This window comes from Haemaphysalis longicornis, unplaced genomic scaffold, assembly GCF_048455015.1.
Source record: "Haemaphysalis longicornis isolate Haplotype H1 unplaced genomic scaffold, Haemaphysalis longicornis Haplotype H1 scaffold_7, whole genome shotgun sequence".
Lineage (NCBI taxonomy): Eukaryota > Metazoa > Arthropoda > Arachnida > Ixodida > Ixodidae > Haemaphysalis > Haemaphysalis longicornis.
Window position 1 is genome coordinate 172,426,001 of NW_027526422.1, and position 24,992 is coordinate 172,450,992.

Below are 24,992 nucleotides of genomic sequence, written 5' to 3' on the forward strand. Positions count from 1 at the left end.
TGGTGCACAAGCATTCCAGCAGTCCTGGAAGGCGTCGAAGTGGTATATTTCGGCCACTTTTACTGCGCTAGTTACCTCAGCCAGAACCTGTACATCCGCACAGTAAATTCACATTCGGACTACTGGCGGTTGTTTTAGCACACATTCCTAAATAGACCCCCGTGAAATATGACAAAAACAAACGGCATGATAACTTCTTTGAACAAGAGTGGCGTTCTGACCACTGATTTAGGGCAGCACATTGGCGACATTTCTTTTTTTGCTACGCTGAAAGAATGCTATCGGTCGGCTTACGGTTTTTCTACCGGGTTTGGTAGAGTGTTAACGCTTCCAAGCAGAAGAAACTTGCGTCAGTGATCACGGCCACAACTCAAACCTGTTCCTTTAGGCCGGGAACCAGCTAATAGAAACAGGCAATGATACCGGCTTGTATTTTTCCCAACTAGGAGACTACATAGGTCGGTAGGGGCATGCGTTGCTCCTCATCTGTACCAAACCGTGAACTTGACAAACTTGCAAATCACTTAGCCAATTTCTGATTCCACTCATTTGCGCTTCTATGACTTGTTCTTCCTCGTAACATCTCTGATGGATTCATACTGCACTGTAAGAGAGATAGTGTACGCGCAGGCATCTTCTTGTTCATTACTTTACAATTGATCAAAAAGTAAAGGGAAAGACAGCACCGTTTGTGTTACTGCGGTCTGAAAATATGGCAAAAGCTGCTTTCTTCTATCGTTGCCTAGCAATCAACGAGAGGTTGGTGGATGTAACATGCCGAGAAATCAATTGTGTTTAGTCGTATGCTGAAGAAATGTAGAAAATCTTTGGCTCCGTTCATGTACCTCAATAATACAATACTACCTATTTCTTATTACCATCGACAGTTCTAATCAACCACATCGACAATTTATAATGGAACGGCAATCCTGTCACCTTTCAGGAGGCGGCTCGCCTAAGGGCGATCTCCGACAAGCAGAAAATATCCCATGTAAACTTCCGTAGTAAGATTATTAAAGAAACATCATGACGTGAGAGCTTCACTGCCTCTATTTTTTGTGCCGGAGTCTCATTATATAATCTACTGTGAGGGTATACAGACATACACCTAGGCTGAATGAAAAAGTGTAGGCTTTAAAAAGCTAAACACAATAGAACACCATTAAGGTATAATTTGCGCAGTCTTACTTTTTTCTGGCCCTCCTCTGCTGATTTTTTGACGTCTTTCAGTGTTACGGTAACCTTCTTCCTCATGGTGCAATTTAAATTTCTTTCGTTTCTTTTTTGCAGCTACAAGCCGTTCGGAGTGAAAAGTTCCCAAAGTTGGAAGCTTACTACGAAAGAATCAAAACTCAGCTTCCCTACTTTGAAGACGTGAACAGGGATGCCATGATAAAACGCAACGAGCTCCTCAAGGGTCTGAAATAAACTGAAGAATATCGGAAACGTAATTTTAGGAGGTCAGTACAATGGTTGATAAATAAAGTGGCTTCGAAATACGCAGTTGTGGTGTCAGCGTAATGCAGCGATTGATGCTATGGCTTTGTTCAAAAATTTGGCACTGCGCCAACGAGATCAAAACTGTTGCTCAATAGAAGTTACTAAGGAATATCTCAAAGATTTTGCTTTTCATATTCGGGAGGCTCACTTTGCCGTTTTAAACCCTGTGTTTTTCGAAGATGCCTGGATGCAAAACGTCTAGAAGAGCTCTGCTAAAGTGGCGAACAGATCATTTTTCAGGGCGGGATCATGCTTCAATGGGCGCACGTTTCCTGAACAGTCGAATGACGTCAGGAGTCAACTAAAGGCGCCCGTACGCGCACTGCTGCGCCTACAACTCCTTCTTTTGTGTAAAACACGATCTCCTGTAGGACAAATTCTAGGCAAAATGTTTCCAACGCCCGTTTACCCATTATGCAAACTGAATTCGCCGATTTCTTACACATGGTCGATCGTTTGAGCTGTCGTCGCTATTTCTGGCATTCTTCGACAAATTATACATATCTGTAATGATTTCTGATTATTAAAATTATTATTTCATTCCTTGTTGGCAGTAATTGTTTAAAGTCTGACTAATCTTTCTGATTTCATAATATTATCCTCTTATTTTTTTTATTCCCCTTATTTTTCTTGTCCGTAATTCTGACCTTTCTCTTTCCGATTATATTTTAATAAACTTTATTATTTTTTATAAGGCGATAAAAGAAAGATTAGGGTTTATTAAACCTGCGTCCGCCTAAAATAAATGTCAACTCAAAACTGAACTACGCAGTAGGTCCATCTCCTCCTTTCACTAGAAAGCATCCACACAAACATATCAATCTGCAAATACAACAGTGAATGACTTGATGAATGAATCAAATCGGAATCTCTAAATCATACATTCAATAAATCTACAAATTTCCCACCACCACATTAATGATTTATTCAAACGAGGGCAACCGGAAGCTGTCACGGATGTGTGGTACTCATGGCCCCACATGAGTTCCAAAACAGGCACTACCGCTGACTGACAATGGTCGGATACACGTCTGTTCTACAAGCAAATGAAGAAGACAAGTGCTCCTTACAAACAAATCGATTTGTTCAATCTCAAAGGTGCTATAAGTGTCTACTATTTTCTATGGCTTCCCTAAAAAGGCAAAAATTTTAACTGGCATTACTGACAGGTCGCACCACACTTTCAGCCAGTCTTTACGCAATCAGAAGTCATTTAAATCCCTAATTCCTCATGTAAATGTCTCCTTAATTTTTTTCAGCATTGTCACATTCCGAACGCTTCATTTCTGCGTATAAAGCAGCGTAGCGTTGCTCAGCGCTGGAGCTGGAGCTAGAACCGTCGCTGGACTTGAGGAGCAGTCCGCCGTCGACGGGCAGCGTGACGCCTGTAACAAAAGAAGCCTCGTCTGACGCCAAGAAGGCAATGCAGCGCGCAACTTCCTCGGGAGTGCCCACACGACCCATTGCGTGTTTGTCCTTAGTCATCTCCTCCATCAGCTGAAAAAACAAAAATAGAAAATGTAGTGGCTCATCACTTGCGCTTTATGGCATTGTGTGGTGATCTTACTGATCTATGCTAAGCGTGCTGTTAAAAAATGGGCGTCTTGCTGAGTCCTCCCCCAAGAAAGACAGGCGGAAATTTTTTGTAAAAATTGGATATCCGTGAGCACAATTTTTACAGAATTCGACGCAGAACACGCGGTATGTAGCATTTGCCACGCCTGGGTAGGTTTCAAGGCTTTCATAAAATTTTGAACGGAAGTATGTATGCTTAATAATTTACAGTTTCGCTTAATGTTTTTAACATAGCATTTACTAAAAGAATGAGAGCTCAACTGTTCTTTCAACACACCTTCATGTGCTCCTCGTCAGTGAATCCTGGTAGTTTTCCAATGGGAGTTTTGATGGTCGCAGGGCTGGAGAAAAATGCAATAAAACGTAATCTTATGATGATGGTTGGAGTTATTCGGCGCAAGGCCAGCTGGGGAAAGAGCGCCAAACAAGAGTACCTAGATGAAAATAGTGGCTACTAAAGCCAGAATAACAGTAATCTTATGATCTTATCAAACATCAAGAGATTAATAAACACTGCATCACCACTCAATTCCTAATAAACAATTTATTGTATCGTTAACCTTCCATATTTTAGTCTTCTCGCAGATGAGTTAGAGGTCATTTTACCGCTAAAGCTGTTATTTGCTATGCTGGTGAGCACGTTTAGTCTGATTACACTATAAAACTTTATCTGGTGGAAAAAAATATTTCCTTAAACTACTAATCAATGGTGGCAAGACGTCAAACGCATGCATAGGCAACGTAAGCAGTCCAGTTCCAGCAGTTCAGTAAGCAGTCCAGCAGTCGAGCAGTCCAACTCGAGTCCAGTTCGTCATAGTTCCGTTTGTCGTCGAAAAAGCTTCAAGTTTGGCCTTGCGCCTAGCGTATTGAACCTTGCGTTTTTGGCGGCCTGCTTGGCGTCGAACTCATGCTCTTTACAGTGGCGAAACAAGCGCGAAGTATGGCTGACATGTGTGACATCACTGACTTCGCTCAGCCCGCCTTAATATGCACACTGGGAATTAACATTCCCCCCACTTTCTGCAAACTGCAAATAGCAAACAACAAAACCTCAAAAAATAAATTATACAAAACTCACTTATCGTAAACTGGCCTACATAATGTACAGCTGCCTTCAGAAGTAAGTGGAACACGAGAGCTGTCGCCGAACCGCTTACGAGCGCCGTGTAGCTGCACGGGCGGTCACGAAAGGAGCAAAACACACATGCCGACGACGATAGCCAATGTATCCCTCTCATGCCACTTCTTTTAACCTGGCTTCGATCAATGTTCGCAGCATACGGGTCTTGGCGATGGCGCTGAAAGCCGAAAAAAGCCTAAGATTATTTTAGAAGAACACTGCCACCGCAGCTCTCTGTGATAACGCCACTTCTGCAGCAGCTAGCGCGTGCTGGAAGTCTGCGAGAGACGCTGCCAGATGTGTTTCTGCTACTAACGGAATCGCTTAGACCAGTTTGCTCCGAAGAATGCTCGTAGTGACGTTAATAGAAGCGAGTCAGAGGTGCAGATAGGTTACAACCGTCCGAAGGTGCACATGGGTGTTCTGCTGCTTTCGGTTACCTCCGGTGCGGCTACGCGGCACTCCTATGCGGTTCGGCAACAGGCCCCATGCTCCACATACCTCTGACGGCACCTGTACTGCTCTCACGAATCATACATGCACCCGCCGACAGTCAGTTCTTCAAAATGTGGATGCACGAAAATGGCCATTATTTACCAAATCGCGGCTATCGTGATTGCTTCATTCCCAACTCTAAATCAATGTGTTATGTAAGACGTACGGCTATCTGTGTGAAAGCATGCAACTTTTTTGATTTTCGGTTTTGTTTTCCAAACATGAATCTTTTGTGTGCGAGAAACATAGCAGCTTGTACGTCGAAACAGCTTGGTAATAAGAGCTTTTCGAAAAGTGTTATAATTTCTCAATGTTCTTGTTGCTGTCTTTCCCATCATTTCTATTGTAGTTTTGTAAGTTAAAAATCAGTCAGTTCGGCACTGTACGCTACGACTGCCTTCCATTTTCTACCCTTATTTTGTTCTCTCGCTCAACGTTACGCTAGTGTGTCAAAAGTTGCATGTCTAATTCGTGTGAGTGCGGTCTTTTTTCCTGTTGAAGGCTAAAAACAAGAACGACTCAGTGTCGATTTTCAGCGCGTGGTAAAACTTTCTAGTGGTCTAAGACAATCCGGAGCCTTTCACCAGTGCGAACCACACATAAAGTGCAGCTTCCATGCATTAAGCCCCAATGCCCTTTGACTTGCTAAACAATTTGCCGCATTTTTTTACCCGCGTGGCACAACGTGAGTGCGCTCGTCCTCGGGTGTGGTTCGGCGTATACGAATGGAGAGGTTAGAATGAGGCATTAAATGTTACGAAAAGAACAAAAAAAAATCCTCCGTCGCATGCCCCCGGGCAAGGGACACGAGAAATGCACAGCATTGCCGTCGTTTACGTGGTGGTGGTTGGGTTGGTGGTGGTGGGGTTGGTGGTGGTGGTGGTGGTAGTTGTTGGTGGTAGTTGTTGGTGGTGGTAGTTGGGTTTGAGAGAGAGAGAGAGAGAGAGAGAGAGAGAGAGAGAGAGAGAGAGAGAGAGAGAGAGAGAGAGAGAGAGAGAGAGAGAGAGAGGCGTAAGTAGGTCACAACGTAACGCGGACCCCCGACGCCGCCGAGATGGGAACTGCGGCCGCCGACGAACGTAAGAGATGAGAGCGCAGGAGTTGACTGGAGTGGAGCCCGCGCCAACCCGCTTTATAGGGACAGGGCAGCTGGATGGGTGGCCCCACCACTCGGCGCTCCCCTCGTCAGTGGAATGAGCCGGTGCATTGGACTACACAGCCTCCCGTTGTTTTTGTCGTGTTTGCTTCGGTGCTTTGAATGTTTTGGTGGCGTTGTGAGCAGACATGTGAGATGAAACGAAGTCTAGACAGATGTGTTGGGTTCTTAGATGCAGAAATGACTACGTAAACTTGTCGGACGCATCTAAAGTTGGATATCGGCTGCAATGGTATGAGCGCTCCTTGCAGCGATCTGCGCTTGGCTCCATCCGTTCTTAGTACGAATAAAACTACTATTATTAGTATTATTTTCTTCTTAAATGCACTAACGGCTACGCAAACTTATTGGATGCTTGTAAGTTTGGAGACAGGCTACATTGACACGAGCGCTTTTTGCAGCGCTCTGCGCCTGGCTCCACGCTATCTGAGTAGGAATAAAACTATTAGCAATATTAGAATTCATTTCTACCACTTTAAATTATCTCTACTGGTTTCAATGACTACAGTTTCCACGCCACCCTTAGCGCTGGGATACCTCGATACGTGTGCTTTAAATAGAAAGGCACCTGCATACGAGATGGATTACCGTGTAGCCGTAGAAATGTTGCGGTAGTTTACACTTTCTGTAACCGTGAGCTTTGTGCCTTCGGTTTTGGTGAGCGACACTGTGACAGCATGGGAGCCTGAAAGCCGAAGTGGAAATCCCACGTTTGTGGCGGTCATTTTATCAGGAGCCAAAGTTATTCAACCACCCAACAGCCCAAGCCACAAACCATCCCTCCTCCCCTCCCCATTTTACAACCTGCGTGTAATAAAGGCTGGCACCAATAGTTACAAAATGTGGCAGTGTAAACGTCAGCCGGTGTTTTTTAATGCTTAAGTATTCTTTACCGAAAACAATCGTGTAATGCCTTCTGAAAGCACCAAAAACGCGAGATTAGTTGCCTCAAATATGGGTGCATCAATCCGAGTCCTCAAGCACAGACACATTTTCGACACGCTGGAAAAAGTTTAGATTCGGAGAGGGGTGCATGGAAGTTTAAAATTAAACAGCGAAGACCTCTAACCCCTCGTCTGATGATTACGATGGTTGAACGCAAAGCTTTCTTCGTGCGAAATGAATGGGAAATGGTCAAACAAAGACGCTGCGATCAAAAGACCAAAGTGCGTGCTGGTCAAATTTGAAGCTCAACTAGTCAAAGTTTAACTCCAGAAGGCAACCAAGGAAACCCATACGAGAAAGCTTTGCGATTAACCATCATCGTCGTTAGACGAAGGTGTGCATGATTTTTCAAGCGTAGGTGGCGGCTTGTAACCGCAGCATTGAGTTGTGAAGCTGAGTGCATTCTTCGGGCACCCTCCTGTCTTGCGTCCTTCAGCCACGCAGGAGTTGGTTATTGAAAAACCATCTACCAACTAGCCAGCAACCATTTGAATTCTTCTAAATCAATGCTTCTCCACTACAAGCAATAATTTTCTACTATCATGCGGTATTTATTCCATCAGTGATTCCCGATTACTGTAGTAAGACCATTTCTGTGAAATTAAACACGTTTCAGCCGTAGGTAATGAAGTTACGGAAGCGTCATCTGTTTCTGTTTTGAGGTAAATCTTAGAAGGCACCCCCAACTTTGTCTTTCGATTGTGCACGACGTCGACGCCGTTGTGTCATTAACTGCCAAAAGTCAGCGCCGCAGCATTCCTGGATCGTTTGCACACACCGGCTTTGTGGGAGCATTTAAATGCAATATACTCCTCGATACGCGACACTGCATGCAGGCATGAAAAAATTACATGAAGGAACGGACTTTCACTTCCAGCTTGACTTCCAGCTTGGCGCATTGAGCGTCGTCTGCTATTTGTAAATACTGAGTTTTGGCGTAAATCACATACATGGCATGCCTTGTAAATGTCACACCCATGCTCAAGATTTACCGATCTGAAAAATATCCATGTGGTTATGCACGCTTTGCAAGCCGCACCGCAGCAGAACGAAAGAAAGCCATGCACACCACCACCGGCATTCCACTGACGAGCGGTTCGCCACGGGCGGCGCTGTTCGCTGAAGCGACGGTGGTGCCATACAACGGCCGCCCGGTCCCTATTGCGGTAACGTTTAGTGTTTGGGGGGTTGGTGCTATCACGTGTACACCACGCAGCTATCACGCCGCTAGCACGCCGCTGAGTCGCCAACGCACGCCGCTGACGACGTAGTTTGAATGAGTCAAGGATATAAGGCGCGTTCGTAGCCTTTGATTCTGTGTCGTTTTGTGGCGCAGTGGGTAGAGCATCATGTACCTTGCGTTCCGCCCGCAGGGTCGTGGGATCGAAACCAGGCGCCGGTAACTGTTATTTCTTTTTCTTTTTATAGTGTAGGGGGAGGCTGGCTGCTGCGGACGCCGACGCACGGGTTACATCGTGAGTTATACAAATGCTCTGCATTTAAAATGTAACTAATAATTGAGCAAAGTTGTTTCAAAAGAAATTAATGCCAGCTTACTTGACAGAGTTCACGCGAACGCCGAATGGTGCGTTTTCTGGAATAGAAAAAGGGAGGTCATACGTTTTTCCAAACTTGACATGTATACACTCGCATAAACCCGCATCTACCGCGTGTATTCGTTACCAAAGTAACGTCCAGTGTAACAATCACGATGTTTGTGTGAATTCACTGATTTATTTTTGAACATGAGCGAATTTTAATTTTACTCACAAAAATCTCAACGCGTTTGTATTCATCATTGCGTTGGTTCATTTGAGGATATTGGTTCACTGCGGCAAGGCATGACAATATGGTACGAAAAGGACGAATAAGAACACATAGACACGCCGCCTTCCACTTGTCATTCTACAAGTTCTGTACATTCTTCAAGAGGCGGCAAAAAACGACCGTAAATAACATCTAACTTTGTTTCATTGCATAGAAGTCAGAAATCAGTTAAGCGCTTCGGGATTCATCTTGGTTTTGGAGTCGAGGAAAGGGACAAACTAATCGCATACACAGCTCTCGAAGTGTGAAGAATTTCATGCAGCCTGTTATAGCGAAATAATTGAAGGGGTCTTCAGCCTGATAAGGTATATGGATGATTTGGCCTGCATAAGAATCGGACCAACGATGTTATTAAGATCCCACTTGGAATACTTTAGTTTGTTTTTGTAGTTATTTATACGTTAGAGGTCGGCAATCTTTCGAGGTGGAGAGCCGAGTTGCATGAAGCAGACACGGCAAGGGCCGGATGGAAAATCAGAGAGGGGGGTGAGAGGGCTGTTTTTAAAGGTGCAAAGAAAGCAAGTGAAGACGTTATCTGATGAAGTGTGAAGATAGGGGCAATGGTAACTGGAAGCGATCTTGCCTTGTGCCTGTCTACCCCACTTCAGGTAAAAATGCCATGTGAGCGATCAGCTAGAGTTGAAGTGACAAGGGGAGGGAGGTGATGATGATGATGATTATGAATGGGTTTTATGGCGCAAGGCCGACTATGGGCAAAGAGCACCAAAGAAGAAGTTGCTGGGTTTTGATGAGACCGTGAATACTAAAACATGTGACTAAAAGTAAAAGTCACACAAAACATAAGACAATGGAGATGGCTGGTGTATAGACCGTTCCATTGGGCGAGGGGGAAACGTACTCTCGGACTCAGCGGCCGCGGCGCGCGGACCGCCTTTCCCCCTCTCTGGAGTGTGCGCGCCGATCACGGCGGGCCTGGCGCGGCTGCTCCTTTGCCTTGACTACGCTTTGTAGGCATCGCGCGTGCGGGTTTACCACTAATTTACGCATTATTTTAATGAAAAATCTTGCTAATAAATGAGCCAGACTAGCACCTTGTGAGTTGCGCACTTATTAGCACACAAGATTTTTGGCAATTTTGTTCTTCTGAGCTCTTTCTGTACACTCGATCCTACCTTGGAGTAGGGGCAGAAAATTATTCTACCTTCTTTCCAAATTAAAATTGGTAACTGAAACTTGCCTGTGCTGCAGATGGTATTATTTCCATCTCCACTGCTGCTGCGGTCACAGTGCGGCATACCCGGCTCCAAGTAAAACGTGGGCTGGCGTTGGCGATTTTTACAGTGACACCTCCCTAGGTTGTCCCTGTCCCCAGCCAATCTGATCGAAAGGGGGAGGGGACTACTGAAGGGGATTCCACCTCCATTCTTCCCCCATCCCCGACTCGGGCAAAATAAAGTTATTCACTCGCTCACTTCAGCCAAGAGTTCAGTCTATTACCCAAATATGATGTCTCTTTGTCGGCAGCATCAAACCTAGATAAAAGCAACGCAAAAGCGAAATCTCGTCTGGTTGCCCAACAGCGGACGCTTAATAAGATGCTTAATACTAAGTTGCCCAAAGGCGGACTCTCTGCAGGAGCTGTGTTGTTCACTTTATTTATGTTGTACTTTAGTACTGCAGAGCAGCTTGAAATTCTAGAGAGAGGAAGATATGGCGACAGTGGTGGCTGAGGGTGAGGTCTTGATATATCGATAATATTTAATACAAACTATGCAATATGCCAAATACTTACTACGTCCACACAAAACAACCTGTATTAAACCCTGAAGGGATATGAAGCCAGAAGTATGTTACACTGACGTCGACACGCGCTTCTGCTTGTTGCCCATGGGCGCCGGGCGTATCATGGTTAGATCATTTTAATAAACATCAGTTTTTGCAGTAAAGTGATAAAAATACCCGCTTTACGCGATCCCGGACACAGACACGCAAACAAAAAAATTGTGACGAAGTATTGCAAACATATGTTCGACACGGCATCGTGTACCCACCGCGGACCACGCTACCTCGAGGCGAATTTCAGCTCCACCGCGGCCCGAAAAGCTGCCAATTTAAGCCAGATCGCATAAACTGGTCCTATGCAACAACTTTCCAATTTAAAGTATATTACGGAAACGAACGCACAACGCGCTACAACGAAAAATTCACTGAGCCGCCGTTGGCGCCCATGCGCCGCGGAGCAAACGCCCAAGCCAGCGAATCGGCTAGCTACGAGAGGGCGCTGTGCACGCAAGATGGCGGCGCCCTCATTGGAATGGTGTATAGGGTCAGGATGATTACACGTGATATGACAAGAGCTGCGGAAAGTTTACCTCAGCTAAAAACTTAAAAGCACGTTGACTAGATGATGATGATGGTTGGGTGTTAATTGCGCAAGGCCAACTGGGGCAAAGAGCGCCAAAACAGTTGACTAGAAAACATTGGTTCGTCGGCTAAGAAGTATGATGGGTGCGGTGGAATGTGTCGTCTCTTTAATACCGGGAAATGTTTGTGTCGTGTTGTGCCAAGTGCCTTGCATGTGATTAGTATGTGGACTACGGATAGGTCCCTTCCACACCTGAGGGAGGTTTTGACGTCTTCTTGGGGGCTGCATATTACTTCCCCGCAGGCGGCAGGTTGCCGACCCCCCCTATAGGCGATAGCACGTGAGTTTGTTTCGCTTAGCGATAGGGCATATACGAAAGACACTCTCGAACCAAGATCCGCAGGCTTTTGGTTAAGATGACGCCACTTTCGATCATGTGCAGCCACAGATAATGAAGAGCGGATCTGAAATTATGATGATTATCAGGGGACAATATGTCATTTCGCAAGGAATACAGCCGCCGTTCTAAGCAAGGAAGAAACATGGCGTGGGCGTGGCTTTAAGAAAATCACCAGTTATAGATACGTTTCACTATTACAAGTAAAGTGTTTGCGTCGTCATTTTTGGTGTATTCTCTTTGTTAAAGCTTTCCCGACCTTATCCCCATGGGCGTTGGTCTAGGCCAGCAAAGGCAAGTATTTTTCACTTTGCAAGAAAAACCGTCGCGTGATGATAAAATATACTTCCCACTCCTAAGCTTTAACAACGACACAGATCTTTTACAAAGAACACGCAGTTGTAACGTACTGTTAGCGAAGACTGATGGTTAGGATGCCCGCTTTCGAAGGAGAGCCTCGTATGGATTCCTAGAATTTCGAAACTGACTACGTGACATCAGCTATGGACACAGCGAAAAACACATGGATCAAGTAAACGTTGGAACGTAGTGACTGCGCCACAAATATTCCAAGAATTACTACTGCATTTATACAACCATTGAGAGCTGCCGTTGCACTATATGGATAAAAGTAATCTTTCTATTCTGATGGTGGTTGTTGGATTCGTATGGCGCAAGGCCAACTAGGGAAAAGAGCGCCAAATCAGTGGCTATGTATGAGGAGTAAAGATGTAAACAAATCCTTCTATTCAGCTGTTTGTTTTACGTTCTTCTTTGGTGAGAAACTAAAAAGCACAATGCCGGTTTTAAATAAGCCTGATTTGAGTGCAGTTTCAATATTTGGCGAAAGTGCTTAAGTAGCCTATAAAAGTCATGTTGGTAAACGACAGCCATTCGGTTGCATTGCACTATGCCTACAAAACAAATGTGCAGTCTTCCGAAGTTTCTTCAAAACAGGCCATGATTGAGACGATGAACGCACACGCAAAACCAAACCTCCAACGCTGTGTAGTCGTAGTCCTTCCTATAATTCTCGTTTCTTTTTCTCTCTTGCTCATCTTACCTGTGGAAGAACGTCCAGGGAGGCAAGGGCCGTCGTGGATAGAAAGCAGATATATTTACACTATGTACAGGGAACCGGACTATAAAGCGCCCATCGTATCGCCGCGCCTGGCCGTCTTCTTCTTCGTCTATGCGTCTGTTGGGCCACGTGCCTGCGTTGTTTTCGTCGCCTTCGAAAGTTCCAACATTCTCCCGCCCGACAGCAGTGCGTGCGAGCGAGAAAAAGGAAATCGGTGCTGGTACTATCAACAAACGTTAATGTTGCTTAACCAAGTCCTGGGCGAAGATACTGGTCAGTCTGTCGTTCGTATCCAGCCGGTGTCTGCAGTGATCTTTTTTCTGATCTTTGGCCTTCGTTTTTTTCGAGATTTTGCTTTTCTCCGTACTTTCGATCTGTTTTTCTGCACCACGACTGTGTTAGGGGTTGAGTCAAAACCTTGTTTGCCAGCGTAGTTTCGTGTGCACACTGATTTCGGAAACAGTCGCTTCATCAAGGTTTTCTGTTTGCACCTGGCAACTCGGTTTGAATCTTTACTATTCACGTTTTGGGCACTCTGAAATTTGGTGGCAAGACTTATTCCTCGCAACTTCATTGATTTCAAAACACGTTTGGAGGCTTGGTTGTTACTCGATGTACTCACGCTGGCGCGGGTATCCCTCGCTGCTCTTTTCCTAGTAGACGATGTGTAGCTCTTTTCGGTGGTCATCAGCTTGATGACCACTGACACTGCTGACCGCTGCCGGGCCGCGGTTGTGTGGTCCGTACTTTTGTGGAGAGCGAATTTAAGCAGCCGGCTTTGTGTGGCCCTGTCCTCGTAGTGGGTCATCGGCTTCACTTTCATTGCCTGTGTCGTAGCTGACACCACATCTTCAGGCGTGAGAACAGCTTCCTTCAATATCATGGACGAGTTGGTGCTTGCGTCGGTGAGTATTTTGTGTTGACTTTGGATGTCGTGCGCAGTCTCGTCATGTCCAGACATGTCGGAAACACAGTCAAACTTGTATCTTAAGGACGAGTCTGTATTGACTGGCACAGTTGTCCTTGCTTTCCTCCGTGTTGCACCATCGTCGAGACTTACATTTCGGCTCTTGTAAAAGTCGTCTTGCGTACGGTCATCCGGACATGTCATGACTGCATACGCATAGGAGGGTTCAAGCACTTCAGTTTTACTGCAATAAGGTACGCATTTGGGCTGGTTGGTTCATGATTACGAATGAAAAAACAGCGCTAAAAGGACAGGACAAGAAAGGACACAGGACCACGGCGCTGACTAACAACCAAATGTGTTTTATTTCTTCAGTCAGCATATATACTTCACCATTATCACTAAGCAATGACAAACAAATTGATTGTAATACTCAGCCTGCGCAGAGGCTAAGAGGCGATCAATCAGACATGAATTTTATCTCTTTTGGAAGGAGGGAAATCGAGGGGAGGCTAACACATGCCTCGCCACTGTTGTGGATGTGATAGGCTTCTGAAATGAGACGCGCGCATTCATCACGGTATTTTGACAAGAAAGTGGTATCTTCAAAAATTGGGTGGCACTTGCATTTCTTACAGTTCTTACAATGAATGGCTAACTGACTATCAGCAGCCTGTTTTTTAACCTTATTCGAATGTTCCCGCAAGCGGTCATTCGCGCACCGCCCCGTTTGGCCGATATAATATTTCCCGCAAGAAAGAGGAATTTTGTACACTACACCTTGGCGACATTCAACATACTTCTGCTTATGTTTCTTAGTACATCCTCTTGTTTTCCTCCTCCCCTCTCGATTCACTTTCTGGCGCAGGTTACCGAGCTTATTTTGGGCAGAAAACAATAGCTTAACGCCTGCCCTGCCGACAACCTTCTTGAGATTGTGCGCCACCTTGTGCACATATGGGATGACGGCTATTTTTTGCTGCGAGTTTGTCTCCGATTGTATGGCAACTGAGCGTTTTTTCTTAAGGCCTGCTAAGAGGCTTTCAGCAATGTTAGCCAAAAGCGTTGCTGGAAAACCTGCAAGCTTCAGGCGTGCTACTTGCGACAGAAAACTTTCATCAACTTGGTGGTCACAAGACCTACTTAGCGCCGCCTTCATGCACGCTGTTGCAATGCCGCGTTTTACAATCTTCGAGTGGGCAGACGAAAAAGGAAGAAGGCTCTTTTGAGACCTTGGCGCATAACGCCAACAGACATGGCTATCTAAGTACGTGAGCTCTAAGTCTAAGAAGCGTAGTTTGTTATCTGAAGGGTGCTCAGTCGTCAGTTCAAAACAGCTTAATTCTGCGACAAACACGTCAAAGACAGTCTTAGCAGCAAGCTGCTCGTCAGAAGGGTTAGTGCTGTAAAATATTAAAAAGTCATCCACATATCGCACCACCTTAACCGCGCTCGTCTGACTTAGCTTGCTCTCAAGCTTACGGTCGTAGCTGGCTAATAAAATGTTACTAAGAACAGGGGCGATGCAAGATCCTATGCACACACCTTTCCGCTGTATAAAAAGCTTATCGTCCAGGCAGATGAAGGTGGATTGCATATAGAACTTTACAAATTCTAAAAACCTGTCTACAGTGGTTCCACGTGCGTTCTGAAACTTAATAGCCCCGTATCTGTCAATGCAATTGCTCACTTCGGTACATACTTCTTCCTGAGGCAGCGAATAATATAAGTCCTTAATGTCCACGGAAAACGCACTCACACCCACTGGACACTCCTCCCGGAGATAGTTTTACATACGTTGACGATGTCACCTTCTGAAGCTATCTCCTCTTGCAGGGTGTTTTCTTCTGTTGCTGATGGAGCTGGCATATATTGCGGTGGTTCTTGCTCAGTTACCTCTCGCTGCTGGTGTGAAGTTCCCAGAGTAACGGCGTCTTCAGTTCTGATCAAGGAATGCGCATTTGTCTGTCGTATTTCAAGCGCCGTTTCAGTCGACTGGTCATTCACAGAGGCGCATGTCGTCGTTGGACCTGGGGATGTAGCCAAGCTTGAAAGTTCTTGGGTTTGATAACCTATTACCGGAACCTTCATCAATGTCGTTGAAGTCGTGGGCTTCATTCGAGTTCCGGTCTCCTCCCCAGGATCATTACACCCACTTGTATTAAACAACTCATACTGTCGAAGCTGTCGCCTTATGCCCTCTTTTGCGAGATGTGGCTCCTGAGGGGTGAGGGCTTCTCGTCCGTGAAGTCTTTGTTCGAGGTAACAAATAATTCTGTATGCTTCTTTGACCGACTCTAGAGCGTCGTCGTGTTGGCCATCAACAATGGTTCCGCGTGCAAGGGCATCCAGCTTCTCGCTGAGTGCAGCAAGTCGGTCGGCACTGTGCTGGAGCCTTGATATCGAAACTGCGGCCTCCACGTCTTTGTTGTGCTCTAGAGTAGGTGTTATCTCGGCAATAAGCTTCCGATTGAATTCGAGAAGGCTGTTCTGGGCGATCCGGAGCCGGTGCCGCTGTCTCGACGCCTCCTCCTCGCTTCGGGGTGAGCATGGCGGTCGAAGAACTGAATTCCGCTGCATGGCTCACCTCGTCGTGTCGCTTGACGTCCCGGGTTTTGGCACCATGTGGAAGAACGTCCAGGGAGGCAAGGGAGGAGGCCGTCGTGGATAGAAAGCAGATATATTTACACTATGTACAGGGAACCGGACTATAAAGCGCCCATCGTATCGCCGCGCCTGGCCGTCTTCTTCTTCGTCTATGCGTCTGTTGGGCCACGTGCCTGCGTTGTCTTCGTCGCCTTCGAAAGTTCCAACATTACCATTTGCTTTATTTTTCCGAGCAAGCGCTGCAGACGCAACACTGCACTTATCCGTAAAGCTTACTTACAAAGGGCAAGCAATACAGTAGTGCAAACTTTGTTCCGTACCCAACTCGAAATTATGTTCATGCGCTTTCACTACTCATGTGAAGCTAGCCCACATTCTGCGAGGTCATTCACCTTGAACCACAAGTCGTCAGAGCAATGCTAATTCGATCCCACCAAACACTGTCTTAAAGAAGGTAGCAGCAAGCACTACAGGTGCCACAATTTTCCCTCTTCGTCTTGCTTTCAACTTGTTTTAGAGGTTTTGTCATATTTGTAACCGCCATTTTGTGGCTGATTTTTGTCAAACTTCGTGTGGGCAAGAAAACGGTGGCAGAAAATAGTGCATTTGAACATTGAGTATCTCCGCAGTGTTTTACAGGGCTCTGACCTTCAAAAACGTGGATCCAACTTTGATATCGGCCGCGACGTTCGGTTTAGCTCGTTTGCGGTAAAGCCATTTGTGACACGGGCGTACGTCACTGGTACGACATAGCGGAAACACAATGTCTCACCAAGGGCCGCGTGCTTGGTCAGCTGGTCCAGGGCTGCTTTACTCATGCTGTAGGCGGACGTGCTGTATTGCTGCAAAAAAGGGTCGAGTAACAGAAAATCGTCTGCGAAGGTACACAAAGGTGGGACTACCTAGTACGAAATGGTCTCCAGAAAGTACCTTTTTATGCAGCGGACGTTACACAACGCACCAGATAAAGGACACTAAAAAGATACACACGACACCCTGTTGTTGTGTATTCGCTGTTGAACATTACGAATGAAAAGATACCAGCCCCGCGCCTTCCACTTTGCTTCCGGCAGGTTTCCCGTTTTCTGTCGGTCTTTCGCCCCGGCAGGAAGCAGGAAGTGCAGTACTATCCTACTACAACAAAATTCACGAATATTGCAACGGGCGGCCCTCCGCCTCAGAACGCCAGAACCAATGAAAGATCTAGGTGTACCGTGTTTTCAGGCGTCGCTTTCAAAATGAAAACGTGAGATTACATCATTTTCGAGAAACTTGGCCAACACTGGATACTGCTGTGACCTTGTGCTTAAATTGGCATGTCACTCTACTTTAGAAGGAAGGTTATGCTTTGACTTGTAATGAAGGTCAGCGGAAGTGAATGCCGTGTTATTTTACTCTATAGTACATTCATCCACCAATTTCTTATTATGAGCTGAACCGTTACATTGCGCCTAACTGCCCTTCTTTGCTGCTAATTGCCTCGTCGCCTTGCTCCTACTTGCTCCTAACCACGAGAACCACGGTCACTGCATCGGAATGTTGAATCCGATTCGTACACCAAGGCTGTTCACACGACATTTTCATTGAGACCTCTCCGGCATACCGTCATCGCTGCTTCCGTCTACAAAAATAAACTTTAGCTGTCCACCTCCTAAATCCGACTTCCTTCGTCACGCTAGTGAAGAGCGGACGGAACAACACTGTTCCTCCTCAAGAACGAATGTGTTGTTTCCCCAACGCAAGAAGTTAGGAGGCATGGTGTTTGCGAGCAGAAGCCTAACCACCAGTGATTTTTACACCCCGTTACTCCATGCCTTTTACATCCTTGACTACTGTGACATTTCTAGGCAAAGCTTTCTACTCCAAGTAAAAACCAAGGAAAAGCTGGTAGCGTCCTTATCACATGTAAGAAAGTGCCTCGTGCGCTAAAACGCAAGTAAGTGCACGTGCGGTTCTCAGCGCCGAAGGAAGCGCGAAAGACCACGTTTCGGCTACAGACCGAACCAATTCGAGGCGGCGACTGCGTCCGCGGTGAAAACGTAAAATTTCTCGTTCGTTCCAATGGGAGGGTTACGCATGGGTTGCAACTAACTTTTCCGCGGGTACGCCCTTACAGCGTACCCGCTGTAAGTGGGTACGCTTCAAGGGCGCTGTAAGCCCTGCAGCGGGTGTTTTGTGTTCCCGCGCAATTGTGCGTGCGTTCAATGAGAGCTGTAGCCAGAAAATCGCCTTTCGGTCGACAAATTGGATTGACCGCGTTCCACCGCGGCGAAATGTATGGCTGCGGTTGCACGTATGTATCGTGTCCTGGATACCACCGTTTCGTACGCGTGATTGCTGCCAACGCTCGAAGTAAAATTTCTCACACCACCAACTTGAATTATGTGTCACTTCTATGCCGTGTGCTTAAAAGACCCTGGGCACCCTCCTCCACAGAGTGCGGTGATTAGTTCGCCGTGCCACGAATCAACTAAGCCAGAAACGGCGTGCAGACATCCAAAACAAAACACGAAGGAAGCTCACACTAAGGCGTGACTTGAAGGTAGCGAAGCTGTACGCAACCTTCACAGCCATCACGACGGTTTAAGTCTACGATCGGAGCAGATTTCCTTCCTTTTCGCTGCCGCAACGACCCTTGCTCCATCATTGTTGCTATAAGTGTGAGCTGCCTTCATTTTTTGGGAAGTGAAAATCATAGGACATGACCTTGGAGGGGCGCACACTATGACGTGTATTACACGTTCCGAGTTGGTGTCGCCAGGATTACGGTTAACGGTGCAGTTCTTTTTTGGGCCAATCTCCGTAAGTGCGTATGCAAGGATTGACAAACCTGCGCTCGCCATTTTGTTAGATTTCTTTTTAATTACGGGGCGGTCGCCGCAGTCTCGCACAAACTATTTAAGTGGGTATGCTTGGCTTGAGAAATGTGTGCCGGGGACGCTGCGCTGTCCCCGATAGGCACGCGCTCACTTGCGCTCGCTCGCCATTTGCTTCATATTTTTAACTGCGGACCGGAAAAATTACGATTTGCTATACAGCTTCGGCGTTAAAACAACAACCCCGACCGAAACGTTAATGTGAAAGCACTGTGGGTCCCGCTGCATACGTGAATGAAAAAAGATGCTAAAATCCTGTCACACACCATACAACCCTTATAGAGACGTAGAGTTAGTAACCCGAATTGTGGAATGCGTAAGAGCTCCCGTAGATAAAAACTGGACAGCCTATTGGCCGTGAAAATACTTTAGATATGCCCGTATGCGCGTTGCCACGTAAAGCCGCGGCCGTTTTTTACAAAAAACTCCCCCCACCTCCCCGAAGGGGATCGTGCGGAAATGCGAATGCATTGGGTGCACCGATGAGTGCGCTGCGGCAAGCAGTCACGGACAGAGGCACGCGCTCCACTGCATTTATATATATTTTTCCGAGCGCAGCGAGCGGAGAGAGGGTACGCGGAGAGGAGAGAGAGACCCGCGCAACACGCCCGCCCCGCGCGCGAGCTCTCTCCGCCGAGCTCCGCGATGCGAGCGCCCTCACACGCCCGAGCGCGCTCCTCCTCTCCCCTTGCCCTCCGCTACTCCCGCCCGAGCTACGACCTGCTCCGGTTGCTAGGCGCGCCACAGCTGTTGCTAGGGGCACGCAGGAGCGCGGTGAGATAACACCTGCGTGCGGACGCCGGCACAGACCGCACGACAACCCCCGACTAAGAAATGCATTCGTATTTAAAAAAGTAACACTTACCACAGAAAGCGATGAAATGCTTGAGACGTTCACGATGCAGCCTGAAACAGGAACAACCCGTCAGTGATAGAAAAATCGTGACAGCGCTTTCTCGGAAGCGAAGGGATATCTAAAGCGTACAACGCTTCTTTAGGCAGTTTTGGCAAGCTGGTGGACCTTTTGATAAAGCGTGCAGTATAGTGAGAACTAAGCTTGCGCCACTAACCATTTACGGAATGATCTTTTTTTTTTTGCTCCTTAGACCCTTCGCCCTTGCTATTCTACTTGCTTCCAATCCCCGGTGTTTTTGGTATATGACGATTGTTCTACGAGAAGTGCAGTACATAGATTCTGCAGCATATGCTTATCGACAGAATGCGGCAGGTGCCGCAGTACAGAACATATAACGGTGGTGGGTGACACCCCTCCGTAAACGCCTAAACCGTCATTTAATACGTCAGATTGGAGGGCTCGGGGATGAGAGAGAGAGCTTCCCCTCGGCCAGCCTTAAATGGGTTCATGTAGAGTGCGGACTCGTTTCGACCAATTTAGCACCATTTGCGCGATCTTTGGCAAAATCAGCTATTCCAAAAATGGTGCGATGATGCGTAACAAAAGAATACATGATTCCAAAAAAGTATCACAATATTTACCCGCATGTACTCCATGCAACACGTCCAAATATTATCTATGAATGAAAGATATACTAAAGGTAATTATAAACATTGAATAAAGTCACTATATTTATCAATAAAAACTGCACTAAAAATTCAAAAGTTGGTTCCACCGGATTGGGGCTAGGCTAGCCGCCAATATCGAAAACAATATAAAAGAGTTATTATGAAATTGTACTGTTCAAGACGGTCCATCCTAACATTTTCAAAACGTTTCCATTCGCCTTTCAGCTCTAAATTGAAGAGTGTTTCTTCATGACGTGAATAAGACGATCAAAAAATCTTGCATGCCCACATTTACAGTAACAGGAGATACTTTTTGAAGACCTCACTCATGTGCCCATGCTGCTTTCGCACTTTAAACCAATGCGTTTGTTCCAAACAACTATAAGGAATTATATGATCCGTAGTGGCATCTGGAATTAAAGGATCCATGGAGACAAAACATGAGTTTGGTTCATTAGAAAGACCACTTTGTCCCGAAAACAATAATACCAATTTATCGCAAACTTTGGACAATTCAAGGACTTATTAAGGAAAGCATGTGTAGCAGCGGTCAATCTTCAGCCACTTTCCAGCAAATTTTATGTCACAAGATCTCGTTTGTGCGATTGGCGGCCTCTAGTTCACTCGGATCGCATCACTTGAATGCTAACGCAATAATTATTTTGGTGCTAGCCCATAAAAAAGTGCGGTTATCTTGCCAAGGAGCGAGATGGCTACAGTGCAAAATTAATTGCATCGTTCTAATCTCAGAAGGCATTTTCCAGACAGAACGATAAAAAGGAGATAGCTTCCTTCGGTGATTCAAAGGTAAGTTTCGAACCAAATTGACCCCGCGACCAACACATGTTCCTAACATAAAATAGCAGGCAGAAAGACAGGGAGCTCTACCATTACTGTTAGGAAACATGGCACCTATCATAAAATGTCGCACTTCCTTAGTCAGCAACAGAGTCAGGTGAATGACTACAAACGCACGTACAGGTGCGTCTTTACGGCATATTGAAGTTCTATTCAGACTGATTTCTGTAAGTACTTTGGTGTTATAGACCTTATTTGACCACAGCTGTTGTGGAAATGGCAGCTTTCCTGGTGCAAACTGTAAAGTTCATGTGGATGTTCTAAAATGTTTTAAAGACGTGGAAGCTAATACCCATAACCTAATTGGCAGTAACGCTTCACGGCGTATTACAATACAATGCAATTACTGAGATTCCTTGAAGGCATTTTGCAGTGTTTGCATTGAAAGTAACTCTGCTCTATTCAAGAATATCGCTTTTTCGCAATGCCCTAAGGAATTTACTGAAGTTCGCCGTTGAGAAAAATTGCTTGCGAGCATATGCAAAAATTAGGTTCGCGAACATTCAACAGTGATTTTTCAGAAAATTGAAGATCCCGGAAAAATACCTTCATACCTTTTGTATGGCGTAAAAACGGCAGGGCTTTCTGAATCATGCAGAGAGGACCTTGAACGTTCGTGTACCACATTCTTCTGAAGTCGTCCACCGGTGAAGCGTCTATCATTCCTGGCTGCCAAATCCCCGCGTTGTTCATCTACGTTTAAAAATCCGTGTCGAGCGAAGAAACCATGGCTAAACATCTTCGCAAGTGCAAGTTTACACCCTAGCTCTTGTGCTGAGTAGTGATACGACAAAGCTCATTCTAGTGTAGTTCACTTACGAGAATGTCGATTTTGCCAAAATGCGCCGCAGTCTTGTCCACCACAGACGCCACGTCGGCTTCGACAGACACGTCTCCTGGCAGCACTAACACCTGTGAAGTGTTTTGTAAGGCAAGCAGGTAATTCATTTAACCCACTCCGTCTGAACAACAGTAGCTAGACGCTAGACTGCATCGTGGGAAAGAGTGCGCCTTAAACAAAGCCCCCCTCCCCCAATTATATCACTGAAGCGGCGAATGAATCAGTTCAAGATTAACTCCCAAAGCAATTGGTTCGTGGTGGGAGCACACGCTTTGTGGCGCTGCCCCAGGACGTTGCGTGGTATGCTTCTTCAAACAGACAATCCCCAAGATCGATGGTGCTGGGGCTGAGCCACGCCGAAGATAATAATGCTCGCAACGCTGCGCCTTGCCAGCGCGGTGCCAGCCGGAAGCAGAAAATAAAGATCAAGGCTTGATTCACGGCGGGATAGCATTCCGACGTGTAATGTGTTTGCTTAAGTGTTTATTTTTTGAGCGCTTGTCGAATGTTCTCAAGCCCGTAATAATTTTATGCCTGATACCCTTTCCGTAATTTGAATCTGCACCTAACATTCGTCCAATATGAATATATTCTTTCCCCTTGCACAGTTTCATTACGTAGGCTGAAGGAAGCACTTCGTGCATGTCTATGGGGGATTATTTTTGTTATCTCCTGCAATGCTTGTTTATTTTTGTTAATATGACACGGCTGCCGCGCACAACTCCTGTTTGCAGCTCCTTTTCTTTGCAGTTTTCTGAGAAACCAAGTGTACCAACAAAACTCCGGCTTCTTAGCATTGAAAAAAGGCGCCACCACTCCTTGTTCCCTCCGCAAAATAGTATACAGGGAGCGAAAACTAGCTGTAATCAACGTGTTCATTTAAAATAATGCCTGCATCAAAGCGCACCGACAGACAATGTATAAATGCATCATGTAAAACAGAATGAAGGTTCGCATAGTAATAGAAATACATAAAGTCGTTTAGCCAGAATGTGAGCGTGTGCCTGTCTAGCGACAGTTCCGTAGTAAATGTACGAGGCTGGACAAGGTCATGTGAAGCAAACTTCGATCCTAAACAGCCAAAACGTAGTTCGAAACGAATCCCCGAATTCACTCAGCGAACTAGTAGATAGATGAAGGGTGAGATTGACTTCATTTGCCTATACTGAAGCAAATATTCATCCCACCCCAGAGCACAATCTAGTTCCGGGGTTGATTGAGATATGATAGTATTTGTGGTCTTTTAACAACAGCGGCGTGATTGGAAAAATCATTATATCCAATGCGTTGTTGGCGCGAGGGGTACATAATTGGGCACTCCATTCACACTAACTAAAGGAATTGATCGTATTTTGAACATTGCACCTTATCGTGTGGAAGTCCCTTGGCACGGCACGCCTCGGCCACCTTCTCGAGCCTTGCCACATTTCTTGCCGTGAGCGCAAGCCAGCTCCCCAGGGAGGCGAAGTGCAGTGCTGTGCTTTCGCCGATGCCTGATGATGCGCCTACCATGTGCGTATTCAATATTACAAAAATATATTCAGACGCTGGTCAGGGATGCATATTTTATAACTCATCGACAATTACAGGCATATCGCTATGTAACGGATGTAGCGCAGGTGTAGCTGCGGCGGGTTAGGCCCCACAAACCAAAATAATTTCGTTAGACGTTTCTCCTGTCATCCTTGTTTTATTCCTCCCTTGTGCCCCCTGCATTTTCATCTGAGCTCACCCTGTAAGACCCGCAACATACTGCACCAAATGTTAGGATTCTGACAACGCCTTGGTTGGATAGATTTATTTTTACTACAGAGCTAAATTCGTACAGTTAAAGTGCTCCCCCCCCACCCAAGCCTCCAACCGAAACATATCCCGCTAACGATTTCTCTCATAGCTACGCCCATCCAGCCTTTTTAGCCTTTGATTACCCACGCGACGAGGCTTTCTTTTGCCGTTTAAAATGCTTCTCATGTGTTCATATTTATCTTAAGAGACAAATAAATGTTTGTGTTAGAACAAGACACTTACCTGTGATCAAGGCGACTTTCCCATTGATATCAGGCATTTTTTGGCGATTCTATAAGCGTCGGCTGACCATCGGACCTGAACACAAGAAGGCCTACGCGGTTTCGGTTACTAGAACGACAATGCCGTCGGCCTTTTCAGCAGCACACATAGCATAAACTGCGGATATTGTCGCAGGATTCCTGGCTGCGCAAATCTGCTGCGACAGAGCAAGGCAGTTTTCCCTTTCGCGCAAGCGATCGAAAGTGCAACGTAGCAGCTGCAGCTGCAAATGCAGACTAGATGTTTATGTATTTTATTCGTCCTAAGCCCCACGGATTTCACGAGGGTCTCTGCAGTGCTCCACATCTGTTGCCCCACCTTGTACTGCAATTTCCTCTTCCTAAGCAGCACGCCATTTCCGACGTTTTTCTTCGACGCTCATCTCTCCCGCACACGCAGACGTTCTGCGGAAATCACAGAGTTTACGGCTGGTTATAAAAGAAGAACCCGATAAGGGCATCATTCTGCCACAATACGTTCACGCCCTTCCGAACTGTGCCCGGTGTTAAACCTTTTAGAGCGTGAAATGCCCGAACCAAGACTCACATTGTAGTTCGCGTTAGCTCAGGTGCTGCTATCTTTCACGTGGTCTAGTAACTTCTTTATTCTCTGAGCTTGGTATTAAGAAACGTGTGCGTGCTCACTGCCGCGCACAGTTACGTGTGGCTGCTTGGTATCCGTAGTGTCGCACTGGGCACACAAACATCCGCTTTAACAGATTCCCCTGCGGGGAGAATGATAACGAGACGATTGTATTTATTTAGGGGGAAATTATGGCCAAGAAGACCAGAAAACCAGCGTACCCTTCATCTTACAATTTTCTGCTCAACTTCCGTTGCGCGATCTCTCGATTTCTACCCCCGTCGAGCGCGTACCCACGTGACCCATTT

General features: G+C 46.1%; 1 protein-coding gene across 1 annotated transcript; it reads right to left on the reverse strand.

Annotated features, from left to right (window-relative positions):
* Window positions 1-404: 404 nt before the first annotated feature.
* On the reverse strand, window positions 405-24,659 carry LOC144147229 (meso-2,3-butanediol dehydrogenase-like). Its single transcript, XM_077679311.1, has 9 exons — window positions 24,064-24,659; window positions 23,401-23,540; window positions 22,014-22,106; window positions 21,749-21,887; window positions 19,678-19,718; window positions 16,709-16,778; window positions 8,349-8,385; window positions 3,353-3,416; window positions 405-2,997 (listed from the first exon to the last, which is right to left on the reverse strand). The coding sequence occupies exons 1-9, from the start codon at window positions 24,098-24,100 to the stop codon at window positions 2,746-2,748; spliced, it is 873 nt and encodes a 290-aa protein (XP_077535437.1). The 5' UTR covers window positions 24,101-24,659; the 3' UTR covers window positions 405-2,745.
* Between the last annotated feature and the right edge of the window lie 333 nt (window positions 24,660-24,992).